This window comes from Rhincodon typus, chromosome 33 (genome assembly GCF_021869965.1).
Source record: "Rhincodon typus isolate 14 chromosome 33, sRhiTyp1.1, whole genome shotgun sequence".
NCBI classification, from domain to species: domain Eukaryota; kingdom Metazoa; phylum Chordata; class Chondrichthyes; order Orectolobiformes; family Rhincodontidae; genus Rhincodon; species Rhincodon typus.
Genome location: NC_063364.1, coordinates 19374385 through 19392012, shown reverse-complemented (window position 1 = coordinate 19392012; position 17628 = coordinate 19374385). Strand labels below are relative to the sequence as shown.

The following is a 17628-nucleotide window of genomic DNA, read 5'->3' as shown; positions in this document are numbered from 1 at the left end:
AGGCTAATGTCACACCACACACAAATTATCCTTCCAGTAGTGGAAATAAAACTATCAATGCCAGAAGTAGTAATATGTATAACATCAACATGAAATGACAGAAAGCAAAATTTCATTTTAATAAAACTGCCAAGTAGTTGCCAGAACTGAGCATTGAGAGCCAGTCAGAGTGCAAACATTCAACATTCTCAACAACGGTTAGTTCTTATAGCCAATTGGGACCTGTGTACAGCTACTGTTAACTTGATCACACACAATGAATATCAACAACCAGATTTGTCAAAATAATCACAGATATATGCATACAACTGGAGACCATGCACCTTTACTACAGGCAGCAGATCAGGAAGAAGTGATCTCACCACCTCCACAGAGTACAGGACAACGTTCAGCCCTGGAGTTTCATTGTTCCCCAGCAACAGAAATGGATTAGTAACAACAGTTACCACACACTACCACATGGGATCACTGGTGAAGGAACATCACCTTAAGAATGAGCAGACAAAAGAACAGCCATCAGCAATGCCCAAACAAACAATTATGAGACCTACTCAATTTAACGACTACTTATACAATATGTGTAGAAACTAATGGCAGTTGAACTGACTAGAGTTAACGCATCCTGTTCCATTCATGAATGATAACTTTCATTGTTGAACATATATACTGGATAACTTGGATAACTTATAACTGCAAACGATAGTGTTCATGTTTTTTTTAACCAAAAGGGGAGTGTTTGCAGAAATACCCTTGTATTTAGTGTACCAACTGGTCATATGACCAGTTCTTCTGGAAATGCCTGTTGGCATCTGTTAAAGACACATCACTTAAAAGAGGAAGGAACAGCAAGGGTCTCTTACTGGCTCTCTATTCAGCTGACAAGTGATTCACTGCGTCAACAAGATTCCACCCTATGTTTCAGGTCAATGACCTCTCATCAGAACCTTTCTATTAATTTCTCTCTCCACAGATGTTGTCCGACTTCTGAGAATTTTCAGTAATTCCTGTTAGTTTATAAACGCAATTTTATCATATGCAAAGCACTACTAAAATCTGAAATAAAAGAAAAATAACCCAGATACTGGAAATCCGAAATACAAGCAGAAAAAGTGATGGAAATATTCTGCAGGTGTGACAGCATCTGTGAAATGTAAACAGAGTCAATATTTTAAATTGAATATAATCTGAAAGAAGACTCGTATTCAAAGCAAAATGCTAACTCTGTTTGTCTCTCTCCAAATAAATCCAGATTATTGACAATTTCAAGAACTTTCTGTTTTGTTCAGCACCAAAACCCGTACTCGATTTACTCAGATAAAAGATGTAAAATATTCGCAAAGTTTAGCAATTTGAACTGTCACGCAGATTACATTAAGAATTCCTCATTACAGGTTGTTACTTAGCCTTTTAATTCTGAAAATCAATTAATTCCAAACATATGCTGGAATGAGAACATCTGAAACATTTATCTGCATGTAAAATGCCAACATTTGAACATTGAGTTTAAATTCAGACATACCTGAACGCTATAGGAAGAATGCAGATGGGAGGCTGAAGTCAGGCTCTGAGAGACTGAGGATTTAAGAAGATAATCCAGCCTCAGTGGCCAAGTGATAATCTACTTAAAGGGTTACAGGTCATTCTGAATATTTTTACTGACACCTTTAGACAGAACCTTTTTATAATCACTGCAACTTTGCACTTTATTGCAAGAAACGTAAGGAATCTAACAACAAAATACACTGAATATTTTGTGTGTCTCAGGAATGTTTGGAATGATTAACCGTTCAGGAGATTTATGACTCAATTGACGTCATGATTTAGTTTTCCAAATACTCAACGCAGCATTGAAAACTGTCAATCATCCTTAAAATTCCTTTAAAATTTCAAATCCATGAAATAAATTTTAAAAAAGGCATATATTTTAATTGAATGTACAAGTTTGAATACATCAGTGACCAGGAATGGTCTGAACAACTCTTAGATATTGGGTGGAGTATTTACATTTTTAAAAATATAATTCATGGGATGTGGACATCTCTGACTCAACTAGCACTTATTGCCCATCCCTAATTGCCCAGAGGACATTTAAAAGTCAATCACATTAGTCACATGTAGGCCAGACCAGGCAAAGATAGTAGATTTCCTTCACTAAAGGCGAATCAGATGGGTTTTCACAACAATTGGTGGTGGTTACATGTTGCAATTAGGCTTGCTCTTTATTCCAGATATTAATTTCACTCAAATTTCACAATTTGCCATGGTGGGCATTGGAACCCAAGCCCCAGGAACATTAATGAGCACTTCTGGATTATCAGACCAGTGACATCACACAATGCCACTGTCTCCCCTGGTAACAGGTGATTGCGTAGAAGTTATGCTAATTAAAGTTTTATCAGGCTACCAAATATTTTTAAATTATGGCACAAGAGGAAAATATTACAAATCCTGAAATTCTGATTAAAACAAGTGATGCAAATAGGAAGCTGTTGGCATCTGAAGAGATTGGAATGGGTTCCTGTTTGATCAGGAATCCCTTAATATAAATGAGAGGATGGTGTGAGGGCCTCTTTCAGAGGCTGTATCCATCAAGCCATCTTCAGAGGCAGAAGAAACACGATCAGGTTCTTGTGCTTCTATTGTTCCTTACTGGAGCATATTCACCTAGTGACGATGTGTACAGCTGGCACTACAGAGGGAACAACCATTCATAGGATTGTATTTGCAGAAGGTCTGGGAATAATGAGGTTGGATTTTAATGCTTGGGGTTCATGTGAGGTGAGGGAGGCAGATGGAAAGTGTGTGGCCCGATAACTATCCTTCCCAGGTAAACAATGATGAATCTAGCTCAGGCAGCCAATTAGTGGCAGTGGGAAAGTGATAAGGTTCGGAAACATATCAGCCATGTTTGCATGGTGGTGCAGAATCAATGAGCCAAATAGCCTCATACTTGTTTGTTTGTGAGGCTATGGCTAGAGGTGAATTGCAGGCTGATTCTTGATTTCAAGGGTTCCTCCAGACACAGTGACCCTGGTAAAGGTATTATGTTGAAACAGATAGCAGAAGGTGGCTATTAATGAGGTCTATACTGGTATTTGGTTCCAGCAAGTCTGGAAGAAGCCCTGTATTGTAGCAGATGGCAGATATTGAATGGTGATTCAGACCTCGGGAAAAGACAATCTGCCTATTAAGGTGGATCCAAAGTTTTTGAAAATTTTGTTCTGGGAGAAGAGTTTTACTGCTGATGACACAGCATGAAAATTTGAAAGCGCCCTACCTGATTTTCCACATCAGGTTTTTGAAAGCCCAGAGAGTAGAAAGTTGAGTTAGAAGTATTACTACCTGTACCTGAGTGAACTGAAGAGGTGACCCTGATCAACATTTCCAGAAAAGCAACCAATGAATCCATATCTTTGCCTGCGAAATAATGTGCAACTTTTAAGTAATCTGGCCAGTTTTGTTAATTTCTTTTTATCTCAACTGACTGATTCTGTATCCACTGCCATTTTGAAGAGAGTTCCAAACATCTACCACACTTTGTTTGTAGAAGAGCTTCCTAATATCACTCCTGAACCGTGTAACCCTAATTCTCAGTCTATGTTCCCTAGTTCTAGAAACCCCGATAAGTGGAAATGGTTTATCTTTATCGACCTTGTCTTTTCCTGTTAATATCTTGAAGACATTGATAAGATCACCCTTAAACTTCTAAATTCTAGAGAAAACAAGCCTAATTTATATAATCTCCCCTCACAATCCCTGAAGTCCAGGTATCATTCTTGTAAACCTACATTGTAAGCCAACATTCCTCCAAGGCCAATATATCCTTTTTAAGATGTAGTGCCCAGATCTACTCAACCTCTCCTCATGAGAAAGTCCCTCCATACCTGATATCAGCTTAGTGAACCTTCTCTGCACTGCCTCCAATCCCAGTAAATTTTAGTGACCCAATGTTTTCAGGGAGTATTACGGTCCATGACTACTGATTCCTGAATAAATTAGTCAAAACGTCATATTGTAGTAACAACCCTACTAATAGGGTAGGTTCTCTTTGAATTTGAAGTGGTCATCCTGAGCAATAATTACTGACTTTAGGAAAGCCAATCATATTTATTGCCCAAGCCAACAACTGATTATGAAATTAAAATTGTAAATAACATCAATCGAGAAGAGAATTAACTGATCTGGTCACCATTCCATTCTGTTCCATTTAAAGTAAGCTAATACAATTTACCAGTATAATTATTTAATGGCCTAAATAAAATGATAGAGTCAGTCTGTGTAGGAGGGCAGGAGAGATGTGGGACCAGGTCAGCGGAGTTTGAAACTAGATAATATCAAACTGCTCTCCAATAAAAAAACCCTATTTTTAATCCCAAAGCAATGTCTCACTTTACTAGTGTTTGGTAACATTCAGTCACATTTGATCCTTTCTTCACAACGGGGTCAATCACTAAGGGACTAATCTTAGGTCCACTGCTTCTGCTTTACTTGTGTTATCATCATGGACTAATTGTACCAATGTTTAAATGGGTAGCACTGGCTAATCAAGGCCTCACTTGCTGAGATGGTAACCCTGGTAATAAAAACAAAATTATTAATCTAAAGGTAGGTCTTCAAGATTCAAGCAGTAAGGGCTGTGATTATTTCTTTTGGCAGCTTGTTCCATTGTGAGGTTGTCCTTGTGGGAAGAAAGGTTGTTGGTATACCATCTTGGAAAAGGGAATGTCTTTGTAGTTTGTGTGGATGGTTCCCTTGTGGTTTGTCATTGTCAGAAAGCACTAGGTATTTGTTTCTGTCAATGCCCGTTCTATATAGTATAGAATATGGGTTAGTCTATTTTCCCTCTTTTGCTGTAGTGATTCCAATTTGAGATCCTCTGATCAAGGAAGTGACACTGGTGTATTTTCCAGTTGAATCATGTAGTACATTTTGATTGTTTCAAGCTTATCGAATAATAGGATCATTGTACAGAAGAGGCCCTTTGGCCCATTGAGTACATCACCAAAAACTACACCACTACCTCCACTAAGATGACTTTAGCATACTAGGCCCATAATCTTGAATGTTTTGGTATTTCAATAGTTCATCCATGTACTTTTTAAAAAGTTGTGAGATTACCTCATAGGCAACACATTTCAGACCCTACCCTAACCGCTGGTGAAAAAACATTTCCTCTAAATGCCTCCCTTTAACTTAAAAAGTGTGCCCCCTTGTTCTTGACTGTTCAACTAAGAGGAACAGCAGCTTTCTATCCACCCCGCCCATGCCCCTCATAATCCTGTAAGCCTCAAACCAGGCCCCTGTCAACCTCCTCTGCTCCAAAATAAAAACCCCGAGCTTATCCAGCCTCTCTCCATAGCTGAAATTGGAGCAGTGCACTGGCTCAGTAGTTCAGGGTTTGATTCCATCCTCGGGCGACTGTCCAAGTGGAAGTTGCACATTCTTCCCATGTCTGCATGGGTTTGCGCTGGGTGCTCCAGTTTCCTCCCACAGTCCAAAGACGTGCAGGCTAGGTGGGTTAGCCATAGGAAGTGCAGGGTTATAGGGTAGTGTAAGAGGGGTGGGTATGGGTGGAATGCTGTTTGGAGGGTTGCTGTGATTTGTTGAGGTGAATGGCCTGCTTCCATGCTATAGGGATTCTTTGAAATGCTCCAGCCCAGGCAAAATTCTGGTGAATCTCCTCCGCACCCTCTTCAGTGCGATCACATCCTTCCTATAGTGAGGCAACCAGAACTGCACATAGTACTCCATTTATGGTCTAACGAAAAGTTCTGTACAGGTCCAATATAACCTCCCTGCTCATATAATCTACACCTCAACTGATAAAGACAAGGATGTGTCTTCTAAACCACCCTATTAACCTATACACCCAATTTCAAGAATGTTTGAACACACAACCCAAGATCACTCTCAGCTTCTTAGTGTTGTGGGTAAATCACCACAGTTCAGCTACTTATTAAAGAAATCTCATAGACAATCAAGTACTGAAACAATAATTCAAACTTTATTGCATGTTGCAACCAAACACAAGACCCCTTAAGTAAGTAAGTATAAGCCTGTGACCCAACTTAGTGATTACCTGAATTAATGATGAAATCTGGCCAGGACTTCAACCAAAAATGATCTGTCTCTGGAATTCTCCAGGGTTCAGTCCTTCCTGTAATGTTGTTCTTTTAAATTCTGCTGTTGAGTTGTTCTGATCTTTGATTCTTATGCAGATATTGATCCTTCAGTCTCTGAGGTGATATATTGATGATATTGTTTAAAATGTCCTTTCACCAAATTACTGCAAGACCGCAGCTGGATTCCTTATCAAAAGTAATTTCTTTGTTTCTTGTTACATTTGGCAAGACACGGCTTTCCTATGATTAACTCCTTAAGTTCTTATACAGGGTAATCAGTTACCCGTGTTGCATAAAGCGTCCAGTCAAGCAGGTACCAAAGCAGTTTTCTCTATGTAGCCTCCACTCCCAGACGTGCCAAATACTTTCAATTCCTATATAAGTCAGTCCTTGTCTTTATTAGTTTTTGTGTGTAACAGTTTATCTTTTGTTGATTCAATCAGTCCATGAGCTGTTATTAAAATTCTGAAGTCTATAATATCACGTTAGTGTCCTGACAGTCATTGTGTGCTAATTTGTCTCTTTTGCCAATAAGGATCCATACAAATTGTGTACGCAACAAATAAATATTTGATAAGCTATGACACTGATATGACCATTAACTCTTTCCGCGCTGTTTCACCTCTGCAACAATCTTTTTCTTAAGTATTTCTTACCATTGGATCCAATCCTGCTGAAGCTATTGAAAAATGCAGGCAAATTTGATACAGTGTCATGTTGTGCTTTCATAGTACAAACATTGTCACCTGACATTGAAAAAGCCCAGATGCAGATAGTGCAATCTGTAAAGTCAGACAATAGCTGATAAACTGCAGGAACCTTTCAGAAAGGGAGAAGATTTTGAATAACATTCAGGGAACAGATGGAAATTGAAAGAAAATGTTGAAAGAAAACAAATGAGCAGTTTAAAAATCACAGCTTCAAAAAGCTTGCTTCCTTTCAATTAAAGAAAAAGACATCACTGATTTGACAAGAAAACCTTAGTGTAACAGAAGACTGGTAAACACTAGAGCTGACATTTCTTGTCTGTGAAATTGCTGCTTTTAAATCACAAGCTATTCCATATAAGGGGACGGACAGCGTGTAACTGTGGTAACAACAGATGGTAACAAGATTCTCAACTTATTTTACTCATGGAGAGATGGATAAATGTAGCATTAAATGATCTAGTTTTTGAAATGAAATAGGAATTGAGCTGGGTAAATATTCCGTTATAATACCAGAGGCTGACCAAGCCACAAGCTAAATATAATTGAATGTAGCCATTTCCAGAGAAAACGTTATGTGTAAATGAGATATACTGCCATCTAGTGCACTCAAGAAAGTAGTATATACATTACAATTTGACAAGGAGGCTTTTTAAAAAAGTTTAGAAGCAGTAGAATAACAACATGATCTGCAGGGCTGAATGCAGATGTGAGTAATGAGTAAAGTGGAAGTACTGAATGATCTTTTTCCTTCAAAGTTCTTGGAATGTTAACAGTTTATTCAGAACTGTTTCAAAGTAGATATTCATGGTATTTAAGTAGCACATGCAGCTATGGCTATCTAATTTGGCAGCAAGACTTCCTTCCTGCACTGCAACTTAGTCAATGCGGTCATGACAATCTTCCTGTTTGGCATTCCTCATGAACTGAACCGAATTCTTTCAGGACTACTGAACAAAGGAAGTCGTCAACAGTTACAAAGCCTCTGCACGTAGCAATGAGACATAATCTTAACCTGTGGTGTGTAATTTTCAGATACCCACTAAAACTTTGTTATTTTCCTAAAAAGGGATGCTATAGAATCCCAACAGTGTGGAACAGTAGGCTGTTCGGCCTATCAAGTCTCCACCAACCCTCCGAAGAGCAGCCTACCCAGACCCCACTCCATCCCTGTAACCCTGCATTTCCCATGGCTGATCCACCTAACCTGCATAGCCCTGGACTCGATGGGCAATTCAGCATGGCCAATCCACCTAACCTACACATCTTTGGGCTGTGGGAGGACTGTGGCATCTGGAGAACCACACAGACACTGGGAGAATGTGCAAACTCCACACAGACAGTCGCCTGTGGCTGGAATCAAACCCAGGTCCCTGGTGCTGTGAGGCAGCAGTGCTAACCACTGAGTCACCATGCTGTCTATAGTTTCTGTTCACTCAGAAGCATCACGTTTTGAATTAAATAACTGTAGAAAAATAAATTTTATATGAGAATGTTAATTTGTCAGGTTCCTATCAGAAAATACAACTAGATGTAATAAAGAATTTGAATGTATATAGCATATTTCATGAGGCATCCCAATTGCTTCACAGCCAATTCAATACTTTGAAATGTAGTCACCAGTACAATGTTCAAAAATTGCCAAACCACACAGAGTGAAATATTGTAAATAACAAGGAAATAAAGACCGGATAATTTGTTCTAGTGGCATTGATTGATGGATAAATGTCAGCTCGGACATGATGAGAATTTCCTGCTCTTATTCAAGTAGTGTCAAGGGATATTTTATGTGCACCTGTGAGACAGAATCTTGATTCAACATTTCACCACAGTACGGACCACAGAGCTGCAAGGAATTGACACCATAGATTGTGTGAAGTCTCTGGAGTACCTTCCAACTCAAAAGGGAGCATGCTCCCACCGAACTCAGGGTAACTACTAAGATTCATTGCAGCTATGAAGTCTTAGCAAGATAGTGAAGCACCAAAAATGAACCAAATAGACAGGAGTTCCCCTTGTGCCCCTTTCATTGAATACGAAGATAAGCAAAATCTGATGAAAGCTCAAGTCAAACAGCTCTTTAAGTCTACAGATCTGTTAAAGATTCTGAACCATTGTGTTGCTCTGAAACATTATTTAAAAATTCATAAGTTAGAGGGAAGCGTCAGTGGCTTTACAGTGCTAAGCAATATCTTGGAGAGAGGGACCAGACGACCCATTGGAGGGAATGCATCATTGAACATTGTTCTCAGATTGCTGTAAGTAATTAATCCCTCAAATATGAACAGCATTTTTCACAGCATTATTGTATACATACAACTGCAGGATTTCCCACTAAAATTCTCATTATAGTAAAATTCTGCATTATAAAGCAATGCACGGTTCATGCTATAATTTGATTAAAAACAATAAAGAGTTTTGTTAAAGAAATTTGTTGATACCTGTTATGGTATTGGTGAGTTATAAATGCCTCTCTCTGCCCGAGTGTCACAAAATGTTCAGGTTAGTCACAGATGATTGACTCCATTCCCTCATGAAGTCAATTAAAGCTGGTAGGTTTCATACTGAGGCACGTGAGAACAAGTGACTTCAATCTGGTACAGTTAAAGCATTTTGAATACAATATAGGCACTTCCAATCCCGTTGTCCGTTGGGAAATTCTTCTAACACTTTGTCGATGTGGTGGACCAGGTAACCATAAAATAGTTCAGATTAGGAGAGTGAACTGGCAGAACTGGCATTTTCCTTGGCTTCCTATTAACAAACTGGGGAACAGCACAGCTTTACAACAAGGGGAGAACTCTGCAGTGCAGACAGATCCATTTCTGTCGGATGATGTTTAATTGAGGGTATCCTTCTCAATGGGGAAGAGCAGACCAGATGGAACATAGTAAAAAAGAAACAATTGTCTTGCTGTGCTGTTAGCGGTCTAAAAGAAATTGTCTTTCTTCATGCAAGCAATAGGCAAAAATGTTTCTTAAATTTATAAGAAGCAATACATTGATACTTGAGATTAATTTTTTTTCTAATTTGACACATGCAGTGAAACTTCACACAGAAATAAAATACTTGTTTTTGTTCATTTTCCTTTTATTGAACAACACAAAGTGTATAATGTTAAAATATATTCTGTACATAAGAATAAATGCTTTGATAAATAGGTTCATTACATGGATTTCCTATTTTTTCTTTAGCTTTAAACATGCATTACTTTTCTCTATACAGTTAAAAAGCTCATTTTTTTCAAAACCTGTACAACCTAAAAAATTTGTAAAAAATATCTACCGGTATGAATTGTTGGGAGAATAATCTCTTGTAAATATTATGAAAAACATCACTTCCTTCACCTTTATATAAAATATTAGGCAACATGAGACTGCATCTGTTTGTGAAATCCTTGCAGAGCTTTTAAAAATTATTAAATACTGTCCTTGTAACAGCAGCCAAAACTTAATATGTTTTGAAATTTTGTAAAACTAGTCTGCATTTATTTTTAAATGCACAATATAAAAATGTAGTTAAACACGAATAACTCATTAAATTTGACATGAGGAAGAAAAATCAATACCAACTCTCCAAAATCCAGGTCATCCACATCTTTAAAATTAATTTTTAAAATAACTCTCATCTTCAAAGTTTACTATCAGATATTTGACACAGTAGCATTTCTTTCAGATCCGAGTAAGGAAGTTTAATTTGAAGCTACTGGGAATCTGGATTGTTTCCAGTGCTTGTGGAGATGGACTGAATGGAAAAGTCACTTGAAAACGATATTTGGCATCAATTATCAATGTTGATCCATCTCCACGACTGTTCAGTTGTGTCTAAGAGAAAATAAAAACATCAAATTTTACTTTTTAATAGCTTATAACTTGTCTCTCAATCTCTCTTCCTCAGTTCTCAGGAAGGGTCACCGGACCCAAAACATTAACTCTGTTTTTTCCTTCACAGATGCTGCCGGACCTGCTGAGCTTTTCCAGCAACTTTGTTTTTGTTCCTGATTTACAGCATCCGCAGTCCTTTCGGTTTTTCTCTTTCTCCAAAGCCTTGCTTGACCCCGTGCTCTCCAATAGTTCCTTGTGTGCAATTATGAAATTGGTTTGAATGTCAAAGATTATTTTTGCTCACCTGAACTTTGCGTACAAAGGATGGAGCCAAACGTTTCTCAAAATCGTCAATTGGCGTATAGGAGTTCAAAATCTTGACAATCTGTGGGGAAAAAAGTGGGAAAAAACTCTAGATATTGAAAATACCCCCTTAGCCATAAGGATATTAATCATTCAACATTAGTCATTCACTACTGATAGCCAGTGAATTTACTGAACTAAACCAGTTCAGCATAAATTCATTCAATTATCTCTGTTAGAAAGCACAAGAAATCATTGTTATATCGGAAGACCTGGTAAACCAAAACAAATTATACATGTTGGAATGCAGACAAACAAACCAGAAACTTAAATAAACCAGATGAGGTAAGCAAGAAAATAAGAGCTCTTTCCTTGAGTAGTTTATTTAATTCTCTCAATATCAGATCTAATGATTTGATCAAAAATAGAGACTGAGCCAGAAGAGATGAGAGAGTTAAGGAACACATATATGTGGAGAGAGAAGGGGGGTTAGGGAGGAGAGAGAGAGAGAACGAGAGAGGGTCGAGAGGGAGAGAGAGAAAAAAGATAAAATTTGTCTGGCAACAATCATTAGAGGTTAACCAGAAATACTACAAGCTAAAATCAGACCTGCACAGCTGAGAGAGCTGAACATTTTTCACATATTTCCTTCACATCATCGTCTGTGATCTTGTTAACCTGAAGTAGCCAGGCAGCCTGAGAGAGTGGTTCCAGGGTTTCTTTGGCATTGCTGCTCTGCATATTCTTCTCCTTCAGCCACTCTTCCAAGTAACTAATGTTACATCTGCGCCGAATATAAAGAAACCATCCCTTAATAATACATTCAACTAGAAATCAAAAAAAATTACTGTAAACTCTGACAAAGATAGAAATAATGAAAAATATAATAGTCAGACCACACTTTGTATTATCCTGAACTATGCATGCATTACAAATATCTTAATGCCCAAAGAATGAGACTAACACTATCTCTGTTATTTTAGCAACATGCCATTTAAGTGTGCAAGTTTAATGCCCTGTATGCATTTCTTCCCTTCCTTCAGTCTCCTCTTCTGGTAGCAGGCAACTATATAAGTGACAACAGTGTACTAATTGTCATGTACCACCTTACTTGTTTGTGCACTACGTACACAGAGTGCAAGTTAGAATGAGTGTTAACTGAAAAGATTTTTTTTTAAACAGTATTCCCACCTCTGGGTTAAGAAGTTGATATCATTTTTTGTTTTCTTTTCTAAACCTGTAGTCTCCCTTAAAACTTGTATCCAGTTTATTGCAAGGACATCATCCTGAACAGAGCAGCACACTTCAGTAAAACAAATGCAAAAGGATTTTTAAAATTTTTATTGTGGTCTCAGCCTCAGCTCAGGAGCAGCACCATTTGTGTTAGAAAGTTGTTTTTTCAACCTGGAGACCTGAGCACATGATCTACCCAAACAATTTGCTGAAATATTCAGGGAGTGCTAATTGTCAGGGATGAGGTCTTTCAGAAGATAAATTAAACCAAGGTCCTGACTGTTCTCTTAGGTAGATATAATAGATGATTTAAAGAAGAACATGAGAATTCTTTTAGTGTCCTGACTAGCATGTATCCATCAACTAACATCGCTAAAACAGATGTTAATCTCATTGCTATTTCGGAGATCTAGCTCTTTGGAAATTGGTTGCTGTGTTTCCCTGCATTTCTGCACTGACTACATTCAATCGTATTTCAATTGGTTATAAAGCTCTGAGATTGTGAAGGATGCTATACAAATGCAATTTCCTTTTATTCAAAGCCCTGTTCAGTTTTAGAAACAAAAACATCAGGTGAGATTTTAAACTCATTCCAGTCCCTTTTGTTTTCAGACAGTTAAAGTTGAACCCATCATGTCATCTCTAACAGATTTTTTGCAACTCATTTTTTTTGTGAGGAAATACTGAAGCAGAATGCTTTACCTTATTTGCATTCCTTTTCTGCATGAGCACATGTCTTTGCGCAGGAAGAGGTTATTAAGGGTGATTGTTCCAATTAGAAAGAAGAGCTGTTTAACTGCCTGCTTGATCAGATCTGTGTCCATGTCATGCTGACACATAGTAGTGAAGTAGTAGCTCAGCTGCTGCAAAATGGAAGATATTGTGTACTTGTCCACTTCTTCTCGATAACTTGAAGACCTTTTCCGAAGTCCAGTTGGCTTCATGCTCGAAATACCTTGCAGACTTTCATGCTCCAGCATTCCTGGTACTAAAATGGAGCAATAATAATTGTGAATAAGCAACTACAGTCAGAGTGATACTGCACTTCCTAATGTTATCACTGTCAGTACAAGTCCCCACACAAACAGGTGTGATGATAAAGTTTTAGCAAAGATTTGTAGCTCGGGTTGTGGGTGAGGTTGTTGACTTCCTCACTGAGCTGGCTTGTTTTTGTTCAGATGTTTCGTCACCATGCTAGGTAACATTATCAGTGTGGCCTCCAATGAAGCGATGTTGTTCTACTCCGCTCGGAATTTATACTGTCCGGTCTGTTATGGAGAGTTGTATCATTTCCGGTTTTGTTCTGTATGTGTTTATATATGGAGTCCAATTCTATATGTTAGTTGATTGCGAGTCTATGTTTGGCTTGGGTTACTGTAGTTATGTTGTCCCAGTTAAACTGATGGCCTTCATTGTCCGAGTTTACTGATATTAAGGAAAGCTTGTCATGTTGTTTTCCTGCTAGCTGATGTTCATGTATTCTGATGGCTAGTTTCCTTCTTGTCTGTCCGATATAATGTTTGTGGCAGTCGTTGCATGTAAACTATGTTAGTTCTGCATGTTGTGGGAATGGGGTCTTTAATCTTTGTGAGTGTTTGTCGTAGAGTGGCTGTGGGCTTGTGTGCCACCATGATTCCTAGTGGTCTTAGGAGTCTCGTTGTCAGTTCTGATATGTTCATGATGTAGGGCAGTGTGGCCAGCGTGTTAGGGAGTACTGTGTCCTCTTGGTGTTTTCTGTTTTGTAGGCATCTGTGGATGAAGTTGCGGGGATACCCGTTCATAGTGAAGGTTTTGTATACGTGCTCTTCCTCTTTCCTGCGTAGTTGCAGAGTGTTGCAGTGAGTTGTGGCCCATTTAAATAGTGTCCTAATACAGCTTTGTTTGTAGATGTTGGGGTGGTTGCTGTGGAAGTTGAGGATTTGGTCAGTGTGGGTTGCTTTCTTGTGTACCGAGGTTTGGAACTCCCCGTTGATCATACACTCAACTCTGACATCCCAAAACGAAAGCTGATTGTTGTTTTTTCCTTCCCTTGTGAATTTAATCCCCGCGAATACATTGTTGATGAGGTAGTGGGTCTCTTCTGGTTTGTTGCATTTAATAATGATCAATGTGTCATCTACGTAGCGGATCCACAGTTTAGGTTGAATGTGGGGGAGGGTGGTGTGTTGTAGCCTTTGCATGACTGCTTCCACAATGGGTGACCCCATGAGTGTGCCGTTGATCTGTTTGTATACTTGACCATTAAAGACGAAGTGTGTGGTGAGGCAGAGATCTAGTAGTTTGAGTATGTTGCCATTGCTGATGGAGCTGCTGGTCTGCATTCCTGCTTCCTCTAGTAATGTGGCTAGTGTTTCTTTGACTAATGGGGTGTCAGATGACGTGAATAAAGCTATGACGTCAAAGGATACCATAATCTCATCATCACTGATTTTTACGTTCTTGAGGGTATCGAGTAAATCTTGGGTTGAGTGGATGGGATGGGTGATCCTTTGACTAGGTATTTCAGTCTCTGTTGTAGGTCCTTGGCCAGTTTGTGTGAAGGTGTGGCTGGTAGGGAGACAATGGGTCTGAGGGGGATGTCTGGTTTGTGTACTTTAGGAAGTCCATAGAAGCGTGGGGTGTTCATGCCTTCTGGTTTCATTCTCACGTAGTCCATCTCAGTTATCTGTCCTGCATTCATTAGTCTCTTCAGTGTCTGGGTGATCCTATTATCTAGCTGCAGTGTTGGGTCTATCGCCACCTGTTGGTAAGTGTTTGTATCTGCGAGCAATGCCTGTACTTTCTTAACATAGTCTGGTTTGTTCATAATGATGGTCATGTACCCTTTGTCCACTGGTAGGATTGTAATGTTCTTGTCTGTCTTGAGTTTATCTAGTGCTTTTTTCTCTGATGTGTTCAGGGTGTCCCATTCGTTCCGTCTGTGTAGCGTGGGGATTATAGTTTGTCAGATGGCTTGTTGTGTTTTGTCCATGAGTCTGGTGTCTTTTAATGTAGTTTCCAGGGCAGCCTATCAGAACTGACAATGAGATTCCCAAGACCAGTAGGAATCGTGGTGGCACACAAGCCACAGCCACTCTATGACAAACACTCACAAAGATTAAAGACCCCATTCCTACAACATGCAGAACCAACGTGGCTTACAAAAACGCCATGCAATGACTGCCGCAAACATTACATTGGACAGACAGGAAGGAAACTAGCCATCAGAATACGTGAACATCAGCTAGCAGCAAAACAACATGACAAACTTTCCTTAATATCAGTACACTCGGACAATGAAGGCCATCAGTTTAACTGGGACAAAGTAACTATAGTAGCCGAAGCCAAACAGACTCGCACAGGAATTCCTAGCGGCATGATTCTCAACCCGTAATACAATCAACAAACATATAGAATTAGACCTCGTATACAAACCCATACAGAACAAAATCAGAAATGACAGTACTCACCATAAAAGATCAGACAGTATAAATTCCGAGCGAAGTAGAACAACATCACTTCATTGGGGGCTTCGCTGATGATGTTATCTAGCATGGTGACGAAACGTCTGAACGAAAACAAGCCAGCTCGGTGAGCAAGTCAACAATCTCAGGTGTGATGATACTATGGCTTTAAGAGGTTATTTTGTCCTTTTTTTTTTAAAAGAGAGGTTTTAAGATAGGCACCAAGCAGTGTCCCAGAGTCACTATAGTAAACAGCTTGTAAGGTCTTGGATTTTATTTTTTACAAGCTGAAACAATAGAAGCAGCCTGAATGGATGTGGTCAAGCTCTCACAGAACCAGGATTTTCAGGTTAGGTTTGTAGTAGCTGCAGTTGTTGCTGGGGTCTCAGCAGGATTAGAAGCTGTAGTAACTCTTTTCTGGCTCAACACTCTCAGAATTTTCTCTCTGTTTTTTCACCCCTCCTCGGCTGCTGGAGTTGCATGTCGGACAATCTGTATTCTGAATTTACCTTTTTGCCAAGGATGTGTTTATGGGATGCTACTATATTGGGCCAGTTAAGAAGTAATAGTTACTGTGTATATATTATTCTGTTACGTTTTCTAATAGAGTTGTTATTCTGATTCCTTCCTTCTTTTGTTATATTTTAACTATGAATAAAGTGTGTTTTGCTTTAAATCTGGTAGTTTGAATTATCAGATTGCATCTGGAATGCAACACCTCACATTACCTTTAAAATAAGAGAATGTTAGGGATTAAACTACATTCTGAATATTTTGAAGGTGTTTGGTCTGGTCCATAACACAGGCTATTTCATTAATCCATCCAAGCATACCAGGAAGAGTGCTATCACTTGACTGCACCACTGCTTACATGCACACAACAGTCCATTTGCTGTCGCTATCTTACTGGTATCACATAATAAGCACTTTTATCAAACACATGCATCATAGAAGTACAACCTCAACCCATTCCAATGAAGGCACTTGGAATGAGTAAGTTGCATTTCATTTAAGATCACTTGTCTAAGATTCCTTGATGAAAATTTGCTGTTTATTTTGAAGGTGATGACGTAAGATTTTCTGAAAGGACCTGATCTGCCAGATTTGCTAGTTCTGAAGAGGATACAAGTGAAATGTTGACCATTCTTACCTATCATTGGCTGAAGGTCATCTTCCATCACTTGAATGAGTTGTTGATAAATGTGAATAGCCAAGTCACTCAGAATCTGTCTATATTCAGACAGGTCAAAGTTTTTCAGACACTGGTTATTTTGTTGAGGAGTGTTATGCTTCATAAATTCCTTCATAAAAGCAACGAATGTATGTTAAAGGAGCAATAATAGTCACAGTTTATGTATTGGATAAGCAGAAATTTCCTCCGATTAAACAATGTGGTGACAGTACTTGTAGGGAACAAAGACCTGGAACTCCAGTCCTTATCTACTGATGCCATTCTTCCCTCTAGCAACTGTCTGAGGCTATAACATACAATTTACAACCTTGGTGTCATTTTTAATCTTGAGTTAAGCTACATCCCTGCCAATACTAAGACCACTCATTTTCACATCTGTATGGTTCACCACCTGACTTCAACCCAGCCTCATTCATCTGTTGCTGGAACCCTGGTCCATGCCTTTGTCACTTCCAGCCTGGACTATTCTAACACACTCGTGCCTGCTTTCCCATGTTGTTTTCTCCATAAATTTGAGGTAGCCCAAAACTTTGCTGCCTTTGTCCTTACAATGATAAAACAATTAAACTGGGGATCATCCCTGTGGTCTATGACCTAGACAGGCTCCCAGTCAAGCATGCTTCAATTTAAAAACCCTCATTCTTACTTTCAAGATGCTCCCTATCTCTGTCATCACCTTTACCCTCACAATTCTCCAAAATACATATATGTTCATCTAATTCTGGTCTTTTGAGCATTCCCAGTTTTAACTGCAGCACCAATGGTGACTGAGCCTTCAGCTTGGGAATTTCTCCCACAAATCTC

The 17628-nt window shown here is 38.9% G+C and overlaps 1 protein-coding gene across 2 annotated transcripts in view; it reads right to left on the bottom strand.

Moving 5' to 3' along the window:
* Positions 1-9945: 9945 nt before the first annotated feature.
* myo5c (myosin VC) overlaps positions 9946-17628 on the bottom strand; it is an 83048-nt gene continuing 75365 nt past the window's right edge. For both annotated transcript variants that reach the window (XM_020509642.2, XM_048616091.1), the window contains 5 exons: positions 16783-16933; positions 12892-13177; positions 11566-11740; positions 10958-11038; positions 9946-10653 (listed from right to left, as the gene is read on the bottom strand). In XM_020509642.2, coding sequence (XP_020365231.2) covers positions 10501-10653; positions 10958-11038; positions 11566-11740; positions 12892-13177; positions 16783-16933 — 846 coding nt within the window. In that variant the 3' untranslated portion in view covers positions 9946-10500. The remainder of the gene's footprint in view (positions 10654-10957; positions 11039-11565; positions 11741-12891; positions 13178-16782; positions 16934-17628) is intronic.